This window comes from Geotrypetes seraphini, chromosome 6, assembly GCF_902459505.1.
Source record: "Geotrypetes seraphini chromosome 6, aGeoSer1.1, whole genome shotgun sequence".
NCBI classification, from domain to species: domain Eukaryota; kingdom Metazoa; phylum Chordata; class Amphibia; order Gymnophiona; family Dermophiidae; genus Geotrypetes; species Geotrypetes seraphini.
Window position 1 is genome coordinate 69,321,872 of NC_047089.1, and position 20,799 is coordinate 69,342,670.

The 20,799-nt window shown below is 37.6% G+C and overlaps 1 protein-coding gene across 1 annotated transcript in view; it reads left to right on the plus strand.

The window, feature by feature from the left end:
• Window positions 1-20,799, plus strand: part of VWA8 (von Willebrand factor A domain containing 8) — a 428,432-nt gene that overhangs the window by 286,368 nt on the left and 121,265 nt on the right. Inside the window, exon 36 of the mRNA XM_033948297.1 lies at window positions 5,551-5,632. Coding sequence (XP_033804188.1) covers window positions 5,551-5,632 — 82 coding nt within the window. The remainder of the gene's footprint in view (window positions 1-5,550; window positions 5,633-20,799) is intronic.

Here is a 20,799-nt window from a genome sequence, read left to right on the forward strand (position 1 = left end):
AATAAATCAGTGTACATCAGCCAAATTCTAACAGCTGGAAAGATGCTAAAAATGATATGCAGTGCACAATTTTTGCAAAGCTGTTCCAATAATAATAAGCAAAAATGTTCTTTCCAGTGAGCTGAAGTATAGTTTGAAGCCAAGGAGGAAACTTTACAACCGACACTGTGAGTCTGTACTCGCCATTTTATTGCATATATATAATGACAGGGATGAGCAGACTATAGAAGTACAGAAGGCATTTCTAGTGTGTTGTTTTGGTTTGGTTTTTTTTTAAATTATGTTCTCTCTCTCTACAGAAAAAGTGCATACACTGTCCATAGTCAGCCTAATTCTATAAAAGGTGCTAAAAATTGGGTGCACACGTCATTTATTATAATGAGTCAATTACCGCTAATAATTTGGGTCTTAAGCAATGATTGGTGCTAATTAGAATGAATTAAAATTTATGCACATGTATTTAGACATGCGATCACATGATTCCAAAAAGGGGCAGGACGAGGGAGGGTCATGGGCAGATCAGGGACATTCCTGCAAATTACACACACAATTATAGAACAAAGGGAATTCGCACCTAGTTTAGGCATGAGACTTTATACCACTTTCCAGTTGGTGTAAATGGCTACGCCTAAGGTTAGGCGTGGTTCCTGGCTCTAAGCACTATTCTATAAATGGTACCTAACTTTGGGCCCCTTTAAAAAGCTGCGATAGTGAGTCCCGGCATGGCAAATGTTACACATTCCATAGAAATTGAATGGACTGCGTTACATTTGCCATGCAGGAATCAAGAATCACTACTTTGGCTTGGTAAAAGGGGCCCTTTGAGCGCTGTTTAAAGAATAGCGCTAAGACCTGGAGTAGAGGGTATGTCAGATAATGGGAAAATTTGTGTAACTGGTCAGTTGTTATCTAGTAAATGTCCAAAGGAATAGCATCAGATGCCTCAGGTTGGAGAGTCTCAGAGGTCAAAAAAGAGCAGCTGGGACTGGTTTCTTCACTTTCTTTAAAGATTGTAGTTCATCCCCCTCACCTTTTGTACCAGTTATTTATTTGTATGTATATGTATTTAATTGTCAAAAATTGTTTTGTTTTGTCCTCTATTTTTAAAATGTTATACGCATTGAAGTATTTGACATTGCGTGCACAACAAACCTTATTAAACTTGAACTTAAGAACACAAGAATTGCCATAATTGGACAGACCAAAGGTCCATCAAGCCCAGTATCCTGTTTCCAATAGTGGCCAACCCAGTTCCCAAGTACCTAGCTAGATCCCTAGTAGTAAAACAGATTTTATGCTTCTTATCCTAGGAATAAGCAGTGGATTTCCCCAAGCCATCTCAATAATGGCATATGGACTTCTGTTTTAGGAAATTATCCAAACCTTTTTTAAATCCTGCTAAACTGATTTTACCAAATTCTTCAGCAACAAATTTCAGAGTTTATTTACATGTTGTATGAAGAAATAGTTTCTCTTGTTTTAAATCTACTATTTAGTAGCTTCATCGCATGCTCCCTAGCCCTAGTATTTTTGGAAAGAATAAACAAGCGATTCACATCTATTCTCCTGGAACCTCTCCTTTTTTCCCTCTACACTTTGTCTGCTACCACATACAATTCAAACTCCTCTTACTAACCTACAAGTGTATTTACTCTGCAACTTCTCAATATCTCTCCTCTCTCATTTCTCCATATACTTTCCCCCAGGAACTCTTTGTTTGGCAAGTCTCTCTTCTCTGTACCTTTCTCCTCTACTGCCACCTCCCGACTCCGTCCCTTTTCTCTTGCTGTGCCGTATGCCTGGAACAACTTGCCTGACTCAGTACATTGGGCTGTGTCTCTGGTAGTATTTGTATTTCTATTTTACTTGAATTGTACATCGCTTAGATATTCAATAAGCGATTTATCAAGCACTAATAAAACTTGAAACTATTACAAAGCTGCCTTTAAGTCCTAACCTACCAACTTGTAAACCACCATATTTGCTTGTCATTCCCTTTGTAGTCCTCTACCCTTTCCTCATCTTCATCCCTTTCTATTTCCCTTTATGAGCTTAAATTGATTCACTATTTTTGTCTAGCATGTCTGTCATCATTAGATTGCAAGCTCTTTTGAGCAAGGACCATCTCCTGTTTGTTTAATGTACATTGCTGTGACATGAACCACCTAAATAGTTAACTAGTAGAGTTCACAAAAAAGGTCAGTTATTGTACTGTAGAAAAGCCAATGAGCATATAAACAGGTGAATTTAAACTGGTAAAGGAGCACAGCTGTATAAGTAAATGCCACTGAAAGGATCCTACTATTACTACATCTACTACTAATCAGTCCCTGCTCAAAAGACCTTACAAATCCCTTTCTTGTCTTCTGATGTTTTATGCAATTTTTTATTCTGCTATTATAAATGATAGAGTCTCTGACTGACATGTTTATAATTAAAGGGTTTATTTCAAAATCCCTCTTAAATCCAATGCAACTCATATGGGCTTAGTGAGTTTTGGAAATAAGCTTTTCAATTGTACTAAAACCTGAAGACATCCCAAATTGTATCTAAACAGATCATTTAAAACAAAACTACTGGATTCAAAAATCTAAAATTTGTTTAATTAAATCTTTTAAAGCATCAGTGCGTTCTAGTCCTAGAAAAGTACGAGGGATCTTCGAAAAGTTTCAACACTTTCATATTTTTGTAGGAAATAGTTGGGGGGCAAAAGAAGTGGTAAGAGGGCACTTCGTAGAATGTCATGTGACTAGTCAAGCAAAACAGGGTGATTATGTGGAAAAGTGATGTAATTTGCTTTTGAGATATTTAATAAATAGTGGGAAAGGGGGAGCTTGTTCTAAAAGGATGGACTCCACCTTAACCGAGATGGAACCAGGCTGCTGGTGCTAACGTTTAAAAAGGAGATAGAGCAGCTTTTAAACCGAGATGCAGGGGAAAGTCGACACGCCAAGGAGTGGATGGTTCAGTGTGAGGTATCCTTGAAAGATACTATTGAAACAGGATATTTAGGGAGTCCAGTAGAGAGGTTTCAATAAAGATGAAAGAAAGCCAGGAGGGTTTTAAGAGGAAGGCAGAGTAAAAGACTCAAAATTTCCCTGTCTTCTCAGCAGCCTTTAGTTACAAGGAAAAAAACACAATTTTAAGTGTCTATATACAAATGCTAGAAGCCTAAAAAATAAAATAGGAGAGTTATATAGCACTAAATGATGAGATAGATATAATAGGCATCTCAGAGACCTGGTGGAAGGAGGACAATCAATGGGACACTTTATTACCTGGGTAAAATTGTATCACAAGGTTAGAGCAGATCAAATGGGGATGTGGGGCGGGTTGCACTATATGTTAAAGAGAGAATTGAATCAAATAAAATAAATATTCTGCATGGCGTAGATAGTGTGAAATACATATGGATAGAAATTCCATGTGTGAAGGGAAGGAATATAAAGGGTTATATACTACCATCCCCCGGGACCAAATGAGCAGACAGATGAAGAAATGTTTTCATAGATTAGGAAAGCTGGAGAATTGGGCAACAGTAAAATAATGGGTGATTTTAATTATCACGATGAAACCTACCACCTAATGTGTGGCAGTAGCCAAAAAAGCAAACAGGATGCTAGGAATTATTAAAAAAGGGATCGTTAACAAAACTAAGAATGTTATAATGTCTCTCTATTGCTCCATGGTGCATCCTCACCTGAAGTATTGCAATCAGTTCTGGCCTCCTTAGTTCAAGAAAAATATAGCGGTGCTAGAAAAGGTTCAAAGAAGAGCAACCAAGATGATAAAAGGAACGGAACTCCTTTCATATGAGGAAAGACTATAAAGGTTAGAGCTCTTCAGTTTGGAAAAGAGATGGCTGAGGGGAGATGTGATTGAAGTCTACAAAATCCTGAGTGGAGTAGAACGTGTACAAGTGGATTGATTAGTCAAAAATTACAAAGACTAGGGGACACTCGATGAAGTTTCAGGGAAATATTTTTAAAACCGATAGGAAGGAAATATTTTTTTCACTCAGAGAATAGTTAAGCTCTGGAACGCATTGCAGCGGTAAGAGCAGGTAGCATAGCTGGTTTTAAGAAAGGTTTGGATTATATCCTGAAGGAAAAGTCCATAGTCTGTTATTGAGAAAGACATGGGGGAAGCCACTGCTTGCCCTGGATCGGTAGCATGAAATGTTGCTACTCTTTGGGTTTTGGTCAGGTACTAGTTACCTGGATTGGCCACCCTGAGAACGGGTACTGGGCATGATGGACCATTGGTCTGACCCAGTAAGTCTATTCCTGTGTTCTTAAGTGTTTAAAAAATAAAAGTGCTGAAACTTTTCAACGATCCCTCATATTTTGAAACTAGTTAGAAGGAGTATGTTTTTGATGCACTGAGAAATAATACAGTAAGAAGAACTGAGAGAAAAGAGAAAATGCAATTGCTTGCTGACAGCTTTTATTAGGAGCATGACTAATCACTTAATTGGAGCTCAGAAATTAACTTTTATTGATGTATCTTTAAATACCAGACTAGGAAATGTTCTTTTTCCCTTGTTCCCTATTAATTTTTGCTGTTAGTAGGAAACACTAATGCGGTAAACTTGCTTTTCTTTTTGATACCTGTTCATTGAAAGGTTTCTCTCTTCTTGTGCCTGAAGAGAATGTGTTGCTTCATAGTTCTTTATATTATTGTATAATGGAAATAGTACATCCTGTGGAAACTCAGGACAGATAACTGCTTCTGATATGTTTTGGTCTAAAGAATTAATTTATCTTATTCACAACATTTTTCTATAGAATTTTGCATGATGGTTTGGTAAGTATTATTGTAGCTATAAACTGTTGGCCCTTGCTTAGAGTGTACTTAGCAGGCAAACAAAAAAGTAAATAAAAAGTATGTATATTTTAATAAAAAATGAAACCAAAGAGAACTGCAGACAAATGTACAAGGATGCAGGCTAAATTTATTGAAACAAAATTTATGAATGCGGTTAATGTTACCAACTTGAACCAAACCAAAGGACCCGACGTGGTCCGTGTTTCGGTAAACATGCCTTCTTCAGGGGTCCCAGGTGGATAAGGTATCAAATAGAGCTGCAAACAAAAACTTAGCCTGTGTGAGGAAGAACAACAGCAATGAAACAATCGCTTTAAAAATTCCACCGTAGCGATTGTTTCATTGTTGCTGTTCTTCATCGCACAGGCTAAGTTTTTGTTTGCAGCTCTATTTGATACCTTATCCACCTGGGACCCCTGAAGAAGGCGTATTTACCGAACCACGGACCGTGTCAGGTCCTTTGGTTTGGTTCAAGGTGGTAACATTAACTGCATTCATAAATTTTGTTTCAATAAATTTAGCCTACATCCTTGTACATTTGTCTGCAGTTCTCTTTGGTTTGGTTTGTGCTTTACTCACTGCAGACTGTGTTGGTTCTCTTCTCTTGTTTTCTTCTTAATAGAAAATGAAACATTCCTAGGAAATAGTTGTTCCTGTTGATATAATATGTCAGAATCTTGTAACTGCAACAGATTTTCTCCAGCATGTTTTATTTAATTGCAGATGTCACTCCACCACTCACTGCTGGTTACTTGGAAATAGTAGATCTTAATTCAAAGAAAGCCAAATATATTCCAGTTCCCAGGTAAGGAGTAGCTGCCTGCTGCATCTTAGGGATAGCTGTGAAGGCCGGTTTTAGATAGATCATAGAGAAGATTAAGACAGCCAGACAGAGACGTGGAAAATTCCCATTGTATTTTACAAAGGCTCTTCCAAATACAGATCTTATAAAATATGTGTGAAGACGTGCAGGACCACATGTCTGTATCACTATCTCACCATGTCCAACAGGAGCAGTGAATTAGAGAATGACACGGGGAAAAAATCTGTCCCCGTCACCGCCCCGTCCCCGGCCCACCATCCTCTGCATCACTCCGTCACCGCCGTTCCCTTCACCGCCCCGTCACCGCCATCCCTTTCACTGCCCCGTCACCGCCACTGCCATCTCATTCACCGCCCCGTCACCGTCCTCGCAGCTTCCATATAAGCCTTAATACTCTAATATTTAGCTTATTCCGTTCTTATAAATCAAAGTTCCTGCTGCTGAACTAGAGAAAGAGATGTTCAGCTGGCAGGGCTTTGTTTATAAATTTTTATCAACACAACTAATATACCACCATAATGTTTCCAACAGAGGACAAGTATGCAATAAATGCATTTTGCTGTTTCAATGCCAGTGCTCAGCAGAACAACAGACAGCAATATGGACATTCACCTTATGGACTGGGTGATATACATTTCAAATGTAGTACTTTTTTAATATATAAAAATAGGCAAAATTAGTTGCTGTTTTATCATTATATTTTCTTGCCATTGGTGCCACACATGATTTTAAAATGATAAACCAGTTCTGCTAAAGAGGGGAGAATACCCACAACAAAACAGTAAAGTCAAAAGAGGTACGGGGTAGGGATGGGGTGTTCACGCATGCAGCAGGGGTGGGGTGGAGAAGAGGGCGGAGGAGGGACATCACCAATCCAGACACCTCTCACTCTCGCTACGCCACTGCTTGGAAGGAATCAGTCGGTATGTGGGTGGGAGAGAGGGGTCAGAGAGAGAGAGAGAGGAATTGGTGTTTGCTCTGTTGGTTCAGCTAATCGCAGCAAGGGAATCTCCAATCACCTGAGCTGGCAGGATTTCCCAAAGCCACGGTTTTTGGGAATCCTGCTGGCTCAGCTGATCAGGGATTCCTCTGCCATGATCTGCTGATTGCAGACTGTGGACTGTTGTAGGCAAAGATAGATGCCAGAAATGTAGGCCAGGGGTTTCTGAACCTACCGTATATTTCTGGCGCTTTTCTTTGTGTGAATTGTGTCTATGTAGGCACTTGAGGTGCTGTTCTCTAACTGGTACTATTGTATGATTGACACACGATCTGCAGCTGCTTTTAAGGTAGCTGCCAACATGGGTGCTGGTTAGAGAATCCAGGGGTTAATGTGTAATTAAACTCTGGAATTCATTGCCAGTGAATGTGGTGAAAGCAGTTAGCTTAGCAGGGTTTAAAATAGTGTGGATAATTTCCTTAAAAAAGTCCATAAGCCAATATTTAGATGGACTTTGGGAAATGCACTGATTATTACTAGGATAAACAGCATACAATCGGTTTTACTCTTTTGGGATCTTACCGGGTTTTTGGGACCTGAGGTAGCCACTGTTGGAAACAGGATACTGGGCTTGATGGACCTGTTCCGTATGGCAACTCATGTTATTTTACCACTAACTATTTTAGCACAGGTCTCATTTTATGCAATGTGACCTAGTTTCCAATGACTGGGGTTAATAGTTAAATATCACTTCTTAACAGTAGCCCATATCGATAACATTCCCCCTTAGAATTTAACACAATCAGCCTGGACTAGAACAAGCATGAAAAGACTGTATCAACTGCATAAGAAAACAGCTTGCAGTCTGGCACTGCATAACAATTAGCTTATATATGTATTGGAGAAAGTAGAGAACCTTGTTTGGGTCATCAGAGCCTTTTAGCCTTTCAAAACTTTGTCCTTAGAGTATTTAGTATTCTTCATTGATCATTTTTCCTTTTAAATTCAAAACAAATTCAACCTATCTCGTGTCCCAGCATGAATTCATGTTTCACTCAATTGGCTGTTTCAAGGGAATTAACCCTCCAACTTCCATTTGCAAAAAATATCCAATGTTGTTCCTTCTATGAGCAATATTTAAATTATGAGGAACAACATTGGGTATTTTTTGCTGAATTGTGTGACACCATTTGGACTGAACATGAAGACTGAAAATGCCTGGTTAGCCCTGGACAGATGATTTGAACAGCCAGGAGCCTGCCTGGCCATTTAAATCATTTTGAATATCAAGTCCAATGATAACAGAATTAGGGTGATTATAGAAACATAGAACTTTGTTGATCACTAAAAACAGAGGAGACTAAGGGTCTATCAAGCCCAGCATCCTGTCTTTGACATTGGCCAGTCTTGGTCTTTGGAACTGCCCATTGTGTCAGAAGCAATAGGGATTAAGTGACTTGCCCAGGGTCACAAGGAGTGTAGCTCTAACCACTGGATTTAGAAGTTGGCTTCTTTTGGGATCTTTAACTCATCGTCGCTAGGACTCGAATCTGAGTCCGTGGCACCTAACACAGAATGGAATTAGTATGGCAAGGTAATGAAGAATGGTCCAGCAGCCCCCACCTCACCTTATATTCCTTCCGAGTTTGCCGGCTTCCTTTTTCCCGAGCCGCACGCGTTCAAAAAGCCGTGCACGCGCGGCTGCGCGAGTCAATCAAACTTCTCCTCTCCTGCAACTTCCTGTTTCCGGTTGCATCAGAGGAGAAGATCGATTGACTCGTGCAGCTGCGAGTGCACGGCTTTTTGAACGCGTGCGGCTCGGAAAAAAGGAAGCCGGAAAACTCGAAATTTAAGGTGAGGTGGAGGGAGGGAGCTGGCTAAATGCTACAGGGGGGCGGGCGGTGGCTGCGGAGACCGCGCGATCCTTTGGGCTTGTCCTCACAGCGACTGCTTTTTTTCTTTCCCCGTTCCGGCGGGTTACCCGCGGCTAAAGGCGATAGCCGCGGGTGAACCGCCACCATGTCATTCTCTACTGTGAATTTAAAAAGCTGGACATGGAGAAAGGATGTATTCTGCTTTTCTGATGTTGGGAGGGATGGGTGACGTGGGGTCTTTGTGTTAACCTTTTCATTTGCCCCTTCAAGAGAGCATTTATGCATGCCTCACTTTGTAAAATAGGGAATGCATATCAATTTTCTAGTCCCATCCCAACCATTCCCTCTCCATGTGCTAACAGCACCTCCTTGCAATTTCTATCTGGTGTGTGTGACTACATATAAATAACAGCTTTCTTTTTTTTTTTTTTTCCATTATTTTTTATTTTCAAATTTTACATAAAGTGTACAAAATATTAAATACAATTGATAAATACATAGTATCACTTTTATATCTAATACATTATATATCTAAATTTAATTTTCCCCCTCACCCTCCCCCCACCCTTTTATTACTTTAATATAATATTTTTAATTTTCAAATTTTACAGAAAGTGTACAACATGTTAGAATATAATTGATGAATATTCAATAACATTTTTATATCTAATACATTATGTTCTAAATAAATTTTATCCCCTCTCCCTCCCCCCACCCTTCTATTATTTTTCAATCATACATTACATATTGTATAATATATTATAACATATTATGTAGAAATTATTTTCCTTACCCCCCCTCTATGTGTGTCATAAAAAAAAAAAAATCCTTAAAAGATGAAAAGAAGAAAAATCCTATTATTTATTCATTACAGTATTTTGTCAATGGCCCCCATATTTTTATAAATTTAGTATATGTCCCCCTTTGTATTGCTATTGTTCTTTCCATTTTAAATATATGACATATTGTATTCCACCAAAATGTATAATTTAGGTTGTTATAATTCTTCCAGTTGTTAGTTATATGCTGAATGGCAACCCCTGTCATAATTAATAAAAGCTTGTTATTTTCTGGTGAAATTTGACTTTTTTTTCTCATCATCATTCCAAATAATATTGTATCATATGATATTGCAATATGATTTTCCATCAATTTATTAATTTGTGGCCAAATTGAATTCCAAAAAGTTTTAATATAGGGACAATGATACAATAAATGATCTAATGTCCCTGGTTCTAGATTACAGTGCCAGCATTTATTGGACTTAGAACTGTCTAATTTTTGCAAACGTGTAGGGGTCCAAAAAGCTCTATGTAATAAAAAGAACCAAGTTTGTCTCATAGATGCTGACACTGTACATCTCATTCTCCAAGACCAAATTAGTGGCCATTGAGATGCATTAATTTGATGCTTAATCTCAATGCTCCAAATATCTCTTAGACCATTTTTTGGTTTTTTATTTAAATATCCAGATATTAATTTATACCACAATGCGGCTTGATGTCCTAGGAAGTCTGCTTGAAAACATAAGAACTTTAAACTATATTGATTATTTAATGTTTTCCACTCAGGGAACCCAACCTGAATGGCCTGCTTCAACTGCAACCATTTAAAACTTTGTGTTTTATTAAGACCAAATCTATGTTGCAATTGTGAAAAATCCAGCAGTTTACCTTCTGAAATAACATCGTCTATAGATCTAATGCCTGCAATAATCCAGTTCTTCCAAAGGATTTGAGCTCCGCCAATTTTGATCTTGGAGTTTATCCATATAGATTGATTAGTTGATTTGTTTATTGGGATAGGTGTTAATTTATCAATAAATCTCAACGTTTTCCAAGTATCCATTAATATTTTATTTTCTCTGTATCTTCTAGGTATGTTAATACTTGGTAGATGAACTAAATTTAGGGGAAACATAAGGCGCCATTCTAAATATAACCAATCCGGTGCATTATCCATAAGTTCTGGGAGGATCCAATACATACCCTGACGTAGAATATAGGCTTGATGGTACCTATAGAAATTTGGAAAATTTACCCCTCCCTCCTTAATTGATTTTTGCAAAGTTACTAAAGCTATTCTAGGTGTTTTACCAAGCCAAAGAAATTTTGTTAAAATGCTATTGAGCTTTTTATAAAAGGACCCCTGAAAATAAATAGGTATCATACTCATTTGGTAGCAAACTACAGGTAACATCATCATTTTAATAGTTTGAACTCTTCCCCACCAAGAAATATGTAATGGGTTCCATTGTTCACATAACTCCGTAACTTTTTTTAATACATATTTTTCATTCTCTTTTACAGTATCTTCAATTGTATTTTTAACTTGAATGCCAAGATATTTAAATCCTTCTTCTTTCCATATGAATGGAAAAGTATCAAATAATCCTTTTACACAATGAACATTCAAGGGTATAATTTCAGATTTATTCCAATTAATTTTATAACCTGAAAATTTACCAAACTTATCAATTAATTCCAATAAAGTAGTTAAGGTTGACTCTGGATTTCTCAAATAAAGTAAAATATCGTCAGCATAAGCCGAAATTTTATATTCCATATCTGAATATGGAATACCTTGTATCTCCCTCTTTTGCTGTATTGCTAACAATAAGGGTTCTAATACAACATCAAATAATAAAGGAGATAAAGGACAACCTTGTCTAACTCCCCTCTGCAATTGAAAACCATCAGATATCTTATTATTAATATTTAGTCTTGCAATCGGGAAGCTATACAATGTTTTTACCATTTGTATAAATCCAGAACCTATACCAAACCATTCTAATGCCTGATACATAAAATTCCATTCTACCCTATCAAATGCTTTTTCAGCATCTAATGAAACTGTAAAAGCCAGTTCATCTATTTTTTTTGATAAGTTTAACATGTGAAACAATAGTCTAGAGTTATTAGAGGAATGTCTTTTAGCAACGAAACCCGTTTGATGCATATCTATAATATGTGGGAGAGCCTTGGCTAATCTCAAAGCCAAAATTTTCGCCAAAAGTTTATTATCAACATTTATCAAAGATATAGGCCTGTAGTTTGAAACCAAAGTAGGATCTTTATTTGGCTTAGGCAAAACAATTATTATTGATTCAGCCATAGTACCTTTAATATTACCTTTTATAAGTTGTGTCTGATATAAATTTAGTAAATGTGGGGAAAGGATATTTTGAAATGTTTTATAAAATTCTACTGTATAACCATCACCACCTGGAGCGGATCCAACTCTAAGAGATCTCAATGCTGTTTCTAATTCTTTTAATGATATAGGTTCATCTAAACTCCGTTTTATATGATCAGGAACCTTAGGTCCATTAATTAAATCTAAAAAATTTTTTCCATCTTTTTGTCTCTCCATATAAGGCTCGGAAGAATACAGGTCTTTATAAAATTTTAAAAATTGTTTTAATATTATATTTGTTTGATTTGTTATTATACCATTTTCGTCTTTTATTCCATTAATATTAGTTCTTCTTTTTTTTGCTTTAAGATAATTTGCCAATAATCTCCCCGCCTTATTAGAATTTCCATAATACACTGTTTGCTTGGAAAACAAATCTCTTCTTATCATTTTTGAAGTTAATTCATTATATTTACCTTTTGCTTTCAAAAGAGCTTGCAAAACTTCATATTCCCATTTACTTACCAATTTAGCTTCTAATATTTTTATTTCTTTTTCTAATTCTATATATTGTATTTTAATCTGTTTCCTAATAAAAGCTGAATATGATATAATATTACCTCTCATAGTTGCTTTAAATGCATCCCATACATTCTCTATAGATGTATCCTCCACTAAATTTATTTGAAAGAAATCGTTAATTTGTGTTTTAAAATTTTCCAAAAATTTGTCATCCACAAGCAATGCATTATCAAATCTCCAAAGAGGTCTAACATTCTCTAATTGATCTAATTGTAATTCTATCCATACTCCCGCATGATCCGAAATAATAATAGGATCTATGGAAGCTTTAATCACCTGTTGCACTTTATTTGTTGAAACAAAAATATAATCTATTCTTGAAAATGATTTATGAACCTGTGAACAAAATGAAAATTCCTGATCATTAAAATGAAGAATACGCCATATATCTTTCAAATCACATGACTGAACCAAATTATCTAAACCTAAAGATTTTATACTTTTACCTGGTTTTTTATCCAATAATGGATCCATTACAGCATTAAAATCTCCAGCCACCACTAAATTAGAAGCAGCCAGTGGTAATAACATATTCTGTAATTTTTTTAAAAATTCTGATTGATTCGAATTAGGGGCATATATATTAAACAACGTCAGGGCATCATTTCCCATACCTATATCAATATGTATCCATCTTCCATGTGGATCTGAATTTTTTACCTTAATCTTGGCCATACATTTTTTATTTATAAGAATTGCTACCCCTGCTTTTTTACCCTCTGCTGGAGCAAAAAAACATTCCTTTACCCACCCACCCGATAGTTTCTGTGATTCCTTTATATTAAGATGGGTCTCCTGCAGACAATAAATATCCGCATTTTGCTTTTTTAAAAATGTTAATACTTTTTTCCTTTTGATTACGTGATTCAGGCCATTGACATTAATAGAATATATCTTAAAAGACATTATACATTTTAATACTTCTCATTATAATCTTCTTCTCCTCTTCTTTCATATTTAGAATACAAAGTATGTTTTTCACGACACACATATTTACCCCTAAAGTATCTAATCCCTTGTTTATTTTTCCCTTAATCATTTTAGTAAATACTCTCATTTTCCCTCCCTTTCCCACCCAATATAATGGCTGCTTAAGGATACACATTGGAACTGTAACCCGAACATTCTCCTCCCCTCTAGGCAATCAATATTCAATCAAATTCCCCTTCTATCTATCTATATTAAGCTTTAATTTCTTTAGTCATTTTTTCATAACTTTTCATTAATGTATCTTTATCCATTTAATAGTTTTTCATTTATATTTCCTTAGTATTATTATTTACATCATAAAATTTTATCTTAAACATATATTTAGTATGTTATTAATGTTTTTCCTATATCTTTCTCTTTCTTTCTTATAAATTTTTATTGTCTTTTCTTTGTATCATTTTTCTTTTCTTCAGATATTTCAATATTTCATACTTTTATAATTTTTCATAAAGTCATCAAAACCCATCTTAATGTTTTATGTTAAAATATCATAGGTTCTGGTTTAGCAAGAAAAGCTTTCAATTTTTCTGGATCCTCGAAATACAGGGATTTATCTCCAGATGATACTCTCATTTTTGCCGGATAATATAGACCGTATTTAAAACCTTTTTCTTTTAGTTGAGGTCTCATGTCCAATAGTCTCTTTCTTTTATTTGCTGTGTTTTTAGCAAAGTCCGGCAAAAACCATATTCTGGATCCTTTATAATTTAGATTTTTGTCTTTCTTTGCAGCATTTAATATCTCTAATGCTTGTTGGTATCTAAGCATTTTGAAAATTAGCGGTCTTGGCCTGCCTTTGTTTTCTACATTTTTAACTGGGATTCTATGCGCCCTTTCTATTTCAAGTGGTTGTTTCAAGTCCAGTTGTAATATTTTTGGAATTAAATTTTCTAGAAAAAGGATAGCATTTTTTCCTTCTAAATTTTCTTGTATTCCAAAAAGTTTAATGTTTTTCCTTCTTCCTCGATTCTCATAGTCTTCCAGTTGATCTTTCAATTTATTCAATTCCAGGCTGTCATTTTTGCATCTATTTGCTTCACTTTCTATAACCTCCATTTTTGATTCTAATTCAGTTGTTCTTTTGTTATTAACTTCCATTTGTCTGTGGATGTTTAATATTTCTTCTTTCATTTCAGACATATTGGTTACAGTTTCCTTGAGCATTTGTTTGATTTGTCTTAGTTCTTCCATAACTTCTGCTTTACTCAATATGTCAGGTTCTTCAGCAGGAAGTGGTATCTTGCTTGGTGTTATTTGATCTTGTTTTTGTCTTTTTGCAGACGTACCAGCCTCATTTTTGTTTTGTCTGGTACTTGCCATGTTGTTGTTTTCTTTTTCTTTGTTTTTACTTTCTTTATATTTTTTAAGAGACACAATAGTCTCTTTTAGTCACAATTCACAGTAATCTGTCTTGTTTCAGTTTTTTACACAGTTATAGCTTTTACAGCACTAGTTTTAAAACAGCATTGAAACTTTCTTTTTTCCTCCTTTGGCCAATTCAATTCTTTTTTTTTTTTTTTTTTTTTTATCAGCCTGCCCTCACTGTCTCTCTGTATCAGTCCAGAGAAAAGCCAATAAGAAAAAACAATTATCTTCTCCTCAGACTTTTTTTTTTTTTTTTTTTTTTTTTTCCTTTTGTCAGCAGTTTTTTTTCATCCGTTTCCTCTGGTTTGTTCACACACTTCAATATCTCTCCGCTTGTTTGTTTTCTTTCAAGTCTTCAATTAATATCAATATCGCTTTCAAATTGTCTCAGTTGATGAATAAATCCTTTTTTTTTTTTTTTTTTTTCTTTGTTATCTGCCTCAATGCCGATCCAACGCTGAGAGAAAGCAAACAAGAAGATTGGCTTCAGGCAGAAGATCAGTTAATCACTCAGGGCTCCGTTTCAGCTCTAATCTGGAAATGGCTGCTTCAAACCGCCACACTTAGGAATTCAATTGACAGCATCCACATATTGGGAGTCGGTCTCTCTTTTACTTTTTAACATTAGTTAGTATTTTCCCCTTTAGACAACTCTCCTCACAGTTACAGCTTTGACAGCATTGATATTTAAAACTGTATTTAAACTTCTTTTTTCTTCCGTTAGCAAATTCAATTCTTTATCAGCCTTCCCTCACTTTCTCTCCACATCAGCACAGAGACAAGCCGTTAGAATCAGCAATTTATCTTTCCTTAGCCCCTCTCTCCTCAGTATCAGACTCCCTCAATTCATTTCCTCTGGTGTGTAGAAACTTCAATAACTTGCCACTCTGAGAAAGCTGCAAGTCTTCTTCAAGTCAAATCTTCAACAGCCTTCTTATTTTCTCAGCATTGGGAAAAATCAGCAAACAATATAATCTCACTGTCTATTAACTTTTATGACCTCCAGTATCATTAGATTACATTCGCTGACATTTCTTTTCCCTTTTTATATGTTATCTGCCCCGTTGCTGCGCCGATTTAGCGCCGAGGGAAATCAATCAAAGAATCAATCAATTAATCTCACAGGGCTCCGACTCAGCGCTTCAAACCGTCACAGCCCAGGAATCTTGCTGACAACAGTCTCACATTGGGATCCGTCCCTTTTTCAATGTTAGTTAGTTAATTTTCTTTAAAAGCTCTCCTCACTATCGTGCCGTATCACCACACAGAAAGACCGGTAAAAATTCGTTCTTGGAGCAATTGTCAGTTATTTATCTCCAGTGCCTCGCCGTTCTAGTGCTGAAAAAAAAAAAAAAAAAAAAATGCCATTAGTCCTTTCCTCTGGCACTCTTCTCTCAAGCCTCGTCTCAACTTCGATGGAGGAAGGCAACTCTCAATCTAACAGTTTTCTTTCTTCTAGGTTCCGTTCAACCAGATTTAACTGTACCAGCTTTGTCAGTCACTCATCCCCGATGTCGCGCTTCAGTTAAAAAAAAAAAAACCGGCAATCTTTATTCTTAATTTCCCTCTCACAGTTCTTGTCACAGTCTCAGAATAGGGAAATATTTAAATTTTTAATTCTGCCAGCTCTCTTCCCTCCAGTTCTGTTTAACTCCACTCGTCCCCGATATCTCGTCGCTTCGATGCTGAGGGAAAGAAAACCGGCGATCCCACTCTAGTACTTTTCCCTCTCAATTCTTGTACCAGTATCCTTTCAAATCTTCCGTGATCTCAAAGTTTTGTTTTTTCAAATCTGCATCATTCACAAATCTGCAGTTCAGATCACAACACCGCCTCACCTCAACACCGAAGAAAAACGGCGCTCTGACCTCCCGACTCCAATATCCTCAGGCTTCACTTCAACTGCAGTGTAAGAGGATAATATCGATTTATCTTAAGTTCAGCGTCATTAATAATTATTTTTTTGATGTAATTATCAAGAAGGGAGTAATTTTTTTTATTTTCCGTTGCCTAGATGAAGAGGAGCTTTGCGATCACACATCCATTTGTGTTCGCGTTAAGCCACGCCCCTAAATAACAGCTTTCTAAAATTACATTTTGCATGCATAGGCAATCTACAAAATTAAAAGACACTATTTACAAATGGGGATTCTTCTAAAATAGAGGCTTTAGAATCAGAGGTTTATGTAAAACTTTTAGGATACATTGTTACCTCTATGTTCTGTCAAGGTTTTAAAATCTTTTGAACTACAAACTGCTTTTCTCAGCTACAGTGCTGGGATTTATAATTTGCATAACATAAAGCCGTTCACTGCCATATGTTCTGAGGGTAAGTATTGGTTTAATATTCTCTGTGAAAAGGGAATACAAAAGATGTTTAAAAATGTGAGTTTTTCATTATGGTGTGCATAAAATATCTGAGTGTGTATATAATATAGAAGATTGAAATACAGCTGGCCTTTCATACTTCAGTAATTAAAAGATTATGGTATACAATGAAATAATGTAAATGTTTCTGAAGGTCAAAAAAGCAGAAGGGGCCATTTGCAGAGATTCCGTCTGCATTTTGTGGAGACTTGCAGGGTTCAGGAGCTAAGGGAGAAGAATAATACTATATGTAGAGGAAAGGATTCCTGAAAACAATTCATAGCTATATTTTGCATTTGGCTGTTGAAGAAAATATGTTCCCTCAACATCTACTTTGACAACCAATGAAGTGACACCTAATATTTTTTTCTTTAGGTCAGACTTCAGGAGCTGTAGTTTAAAAGTAATGTTTCTAGCACAGAATACTTTGAACATGGTGTTAGACATAACAAAGGGCCTGAGATTATATCTAACTTTGGGTACATTGCTTTCAGTAGCACTTTTAAAATGTTGAATCTGTGATTTGCGGAATTTGTCCTAAATTTATCTGGCTCAAGTTGATTATGCTCTATATTCTCTGTCATATGGTAGCAAGTATTTCAGAAGTTTTTCTAATAAAATGACAACCAATGTCTTGACTCAGATGTTTATATTTTCTATGTAATAATATATAGCTCAATACCTTATCACCTAGGTGTCTATTTTGTGGTACTACCACTATGGGTCAGGCTGTTGTAGTACTTGAGATTAACACTAGGGATCACTGGCATCATTTGAAATCATCGCCAGCAAGGGACAAGAGCCCCAGGGATTTGGCAAGTAGGCTTCAGGGGGCCTGCAGGAGCATGGGGAGAGTTGGTTTTGGTTATTTTTGTGGGGGATTTTAAGGCAGTGGAGTTGTCATTGGAGAGATCTTTGAGCAGGGATCTCTGGGGCAGAGGGGCTGTCACTAGAGAAATCTTTGGGGCAAGGGGTTATCATTGGAGGAGTCTCTGGAGTAGGAGGGTTTGTCAGTGGGGAAGGGGACTGCTTCCTATTACAAGCACTGACCCTTTTCAGAAGTAGCCTGGCCCCAATGCACATTGGACAGAAAAATGCAGCTTACGTTATTTTACATAGTAATGAGCTATTTTGCATCTCATTACTACATAACCCACAGTATCTCATATTAATATGTGTTATAGTAATATAACACTCAGTGCCTTTTAATACGTGTTAAGGGACAAATAACATGCAATAGCCATAACACGCCTTAATAACTACTTCCATAAGCTCCTAAGGGGGAAATATCAAGCTGTCTTAGAGTAGGGTTACCATATGGCTCCAGAAAAAGGAGAATGGATTGAGACATTTGGGTTTTACTTCTATTGCTTTCAGTGGAAGTAAAACCCAGGTATCTCAATCCATCCTCCTTTTTCTGAAGCCATATGGTAGCCCTACCTTAGAGCTTAAATCATAAGAACATAAGTCTAGCCCTTACGTACAGCTTAATCCTAATGTTGCTTGAAATGACATACAATGGCAATATTAAAGTCGCCGCAGATTAGGCAGCCATAAGATGTAAAACATGGAAATACATGTTTTGCATCACATTACTATACAAATACCCTAACATGACTTGCAGTTACACACTGCAAGTCACTTTACATAAGAACATAAGAACATAAGCAATGCCTCTGCTAGGAAGTTCTTGTTCAATCAGAGGATGGTGGACACCTGGAATGCGCTCCCAGAAGAGGTGATAGGACAGAGTACAATATTGGGTTTCAAAAAGTGATTGAATGACTTCCTGAAGGTGAAGGGGATTGAAGGATACAGATAGAGGGTAACTATACAGGACACTAAATGAATGAGGAATGCACAATTTAGGTAAAAGATCACTTACAGGTCATGGACCTGGGGGGCCGCCGCAGGAGCGGACTGCTGGGCACGATGGACCCCTGGTCTGACCCGGCGGAGGTAATGCTTTCTTATGTTATCTTACCTTTAATTAACGAGTCCCTACACGCGGCGGCCCAACAGGTCCAGGACCTGAGCAGTAATCCTCTATTTATACCCTTGTATTCCCTTTTCCAGCAGGAAAATGTCCAATCCTCTCTTAAATCCCAGTACTGTATTCTGCCCTATAACATCCTCTGGAAGCGCATTCCAAGTGTCCACCCCACGTTGGGTAAAGAAGAACTTCCTGGCATTTGTATTGAATCTGTCCCCTTTCAACTTTTCCGAATGCCCTCTTGTTCTTTTATTTTTTGAAAGTTTGAAGAATCTGTCCCTCTCTACTCTCTCTATGCCCCTCATGATCTTATTATTTTCTGATTCTAGATCCTCTGTGTTCATCCCACGCTTCTTTGAACTCCGTCACCGTTTTCCTCACCAACACCTCTCTCAGGAGCGCATTCCAGGCATCCACCACCCTCTCCATAAAGTAGAATTTCCTAACATTGCCTTTGAATCTACCACCCCTCAACCTCAAATTATGTCCTCTGGTTTTACCATTTTCCTTTCTCTGGAAAAGATTATGTTCTACGTTAATACCCTTCAAGTATTTGAACGTCTGAATCATATCTCCCCTGTCTCTCCTTCCCTTAGGGTATACATATTCAGGGCTTCCAGTCTCTCCTCATATGTCTTCTGGCGCAAGCCTCCTATCATTAACTCGTATTTTACTCATACTTTTGTTGTTTTTATTCAGCATTGGTAATATTTTGTAAAAAAAAAACAAACACTGCGCTAGAGTAATTAATATTCTTCTGTGTTTATAATGCCTCAATCGATCAAGCACATTTACTTGGCAGTGCAATTCCAGAATAGATAACGTTCACTTATTTATTCTTTATCTTGATTTATAGAGATAGATATGTTGTCTGACTTACAGTCACAAGGCGATCAGAATACGTAAGTTTTTAAAAAATTTATTTTAATGACACATAAATCATTATAGGTCATGCTTTTGCCCCCTCTTCTACAAAGCCGCGCAGCAACAGCCCCAAAGCCCTTTAAATCTCTATGGGCTTCGGGCTGTTACCGCGCGGCAGCTGCTAGCATGGCTTTGTAGAAGAGGGCCCAAAAATCATTGTAAAATAACCCCCGATTTTTGCTGGGATTATTTTACCATTTGAGAGCATCAGGCCACAAAGCTACATCCTGATGCTCCTAGGAGTCTCTGACTTAAGCCACACCCCTCTAACACAATCCTCACCCACCCCCCTCATGTTCAGTGCCCCCAATTTCCAACTCAGGTAGTCCTTGCCCCCTCAAAGGGCAGCCTTGATGGCATTGGTAGACAAGAAGGTCTTCGGGCAGGAGTGATGCCCAATCGATCCAGCTTAGTCCAGCGTGTCATCCAAAATGGTGCCCCTAGTGGTAGTCTTGGGTGACTACACTAGGAATCATCCTATATAATAAAAGGCTAACTCGCGCATGCGCACTCCTATTTGCGTGCTTCCATGATCAGTAGTTCCGTGGCCGCATGAGTTCGCATGCGCTAATCCCCGGACTGGACCCCAGCGCTGGACATCCTGCTCTCCTGTCGGCTCCTCTCACGAGCCGCACCAGCGCCTGACCCCAAACTGAATCGCTGCGAGAGGGAAGTTGCCTGGCCGCCTAACTTTCAAGCCGGTGGTGGCTCCTCAATCTCGACTCTGCAGTCAGGCGGCGAGGGAGACGGGGAAGGCAGCATGCGCGCCCTTCCCTGCTCTCCACCTGCGGAGTGGTGGCTGCCGTCCGCTAGTACCCCCTGCCCTCTCCGTCGCCTCCCGGCTCCAGCGGCGTAGACAGCACTATAAACACGCAGCTTCGCTCCCTTCTCTGCCGATTTCTTCTGCCGCGTCTCTGATGACATCATCAGAGACAGATGCGGCAGAGGAAATCGGCAGTAGAAGGCCGCGAAGCAGCGT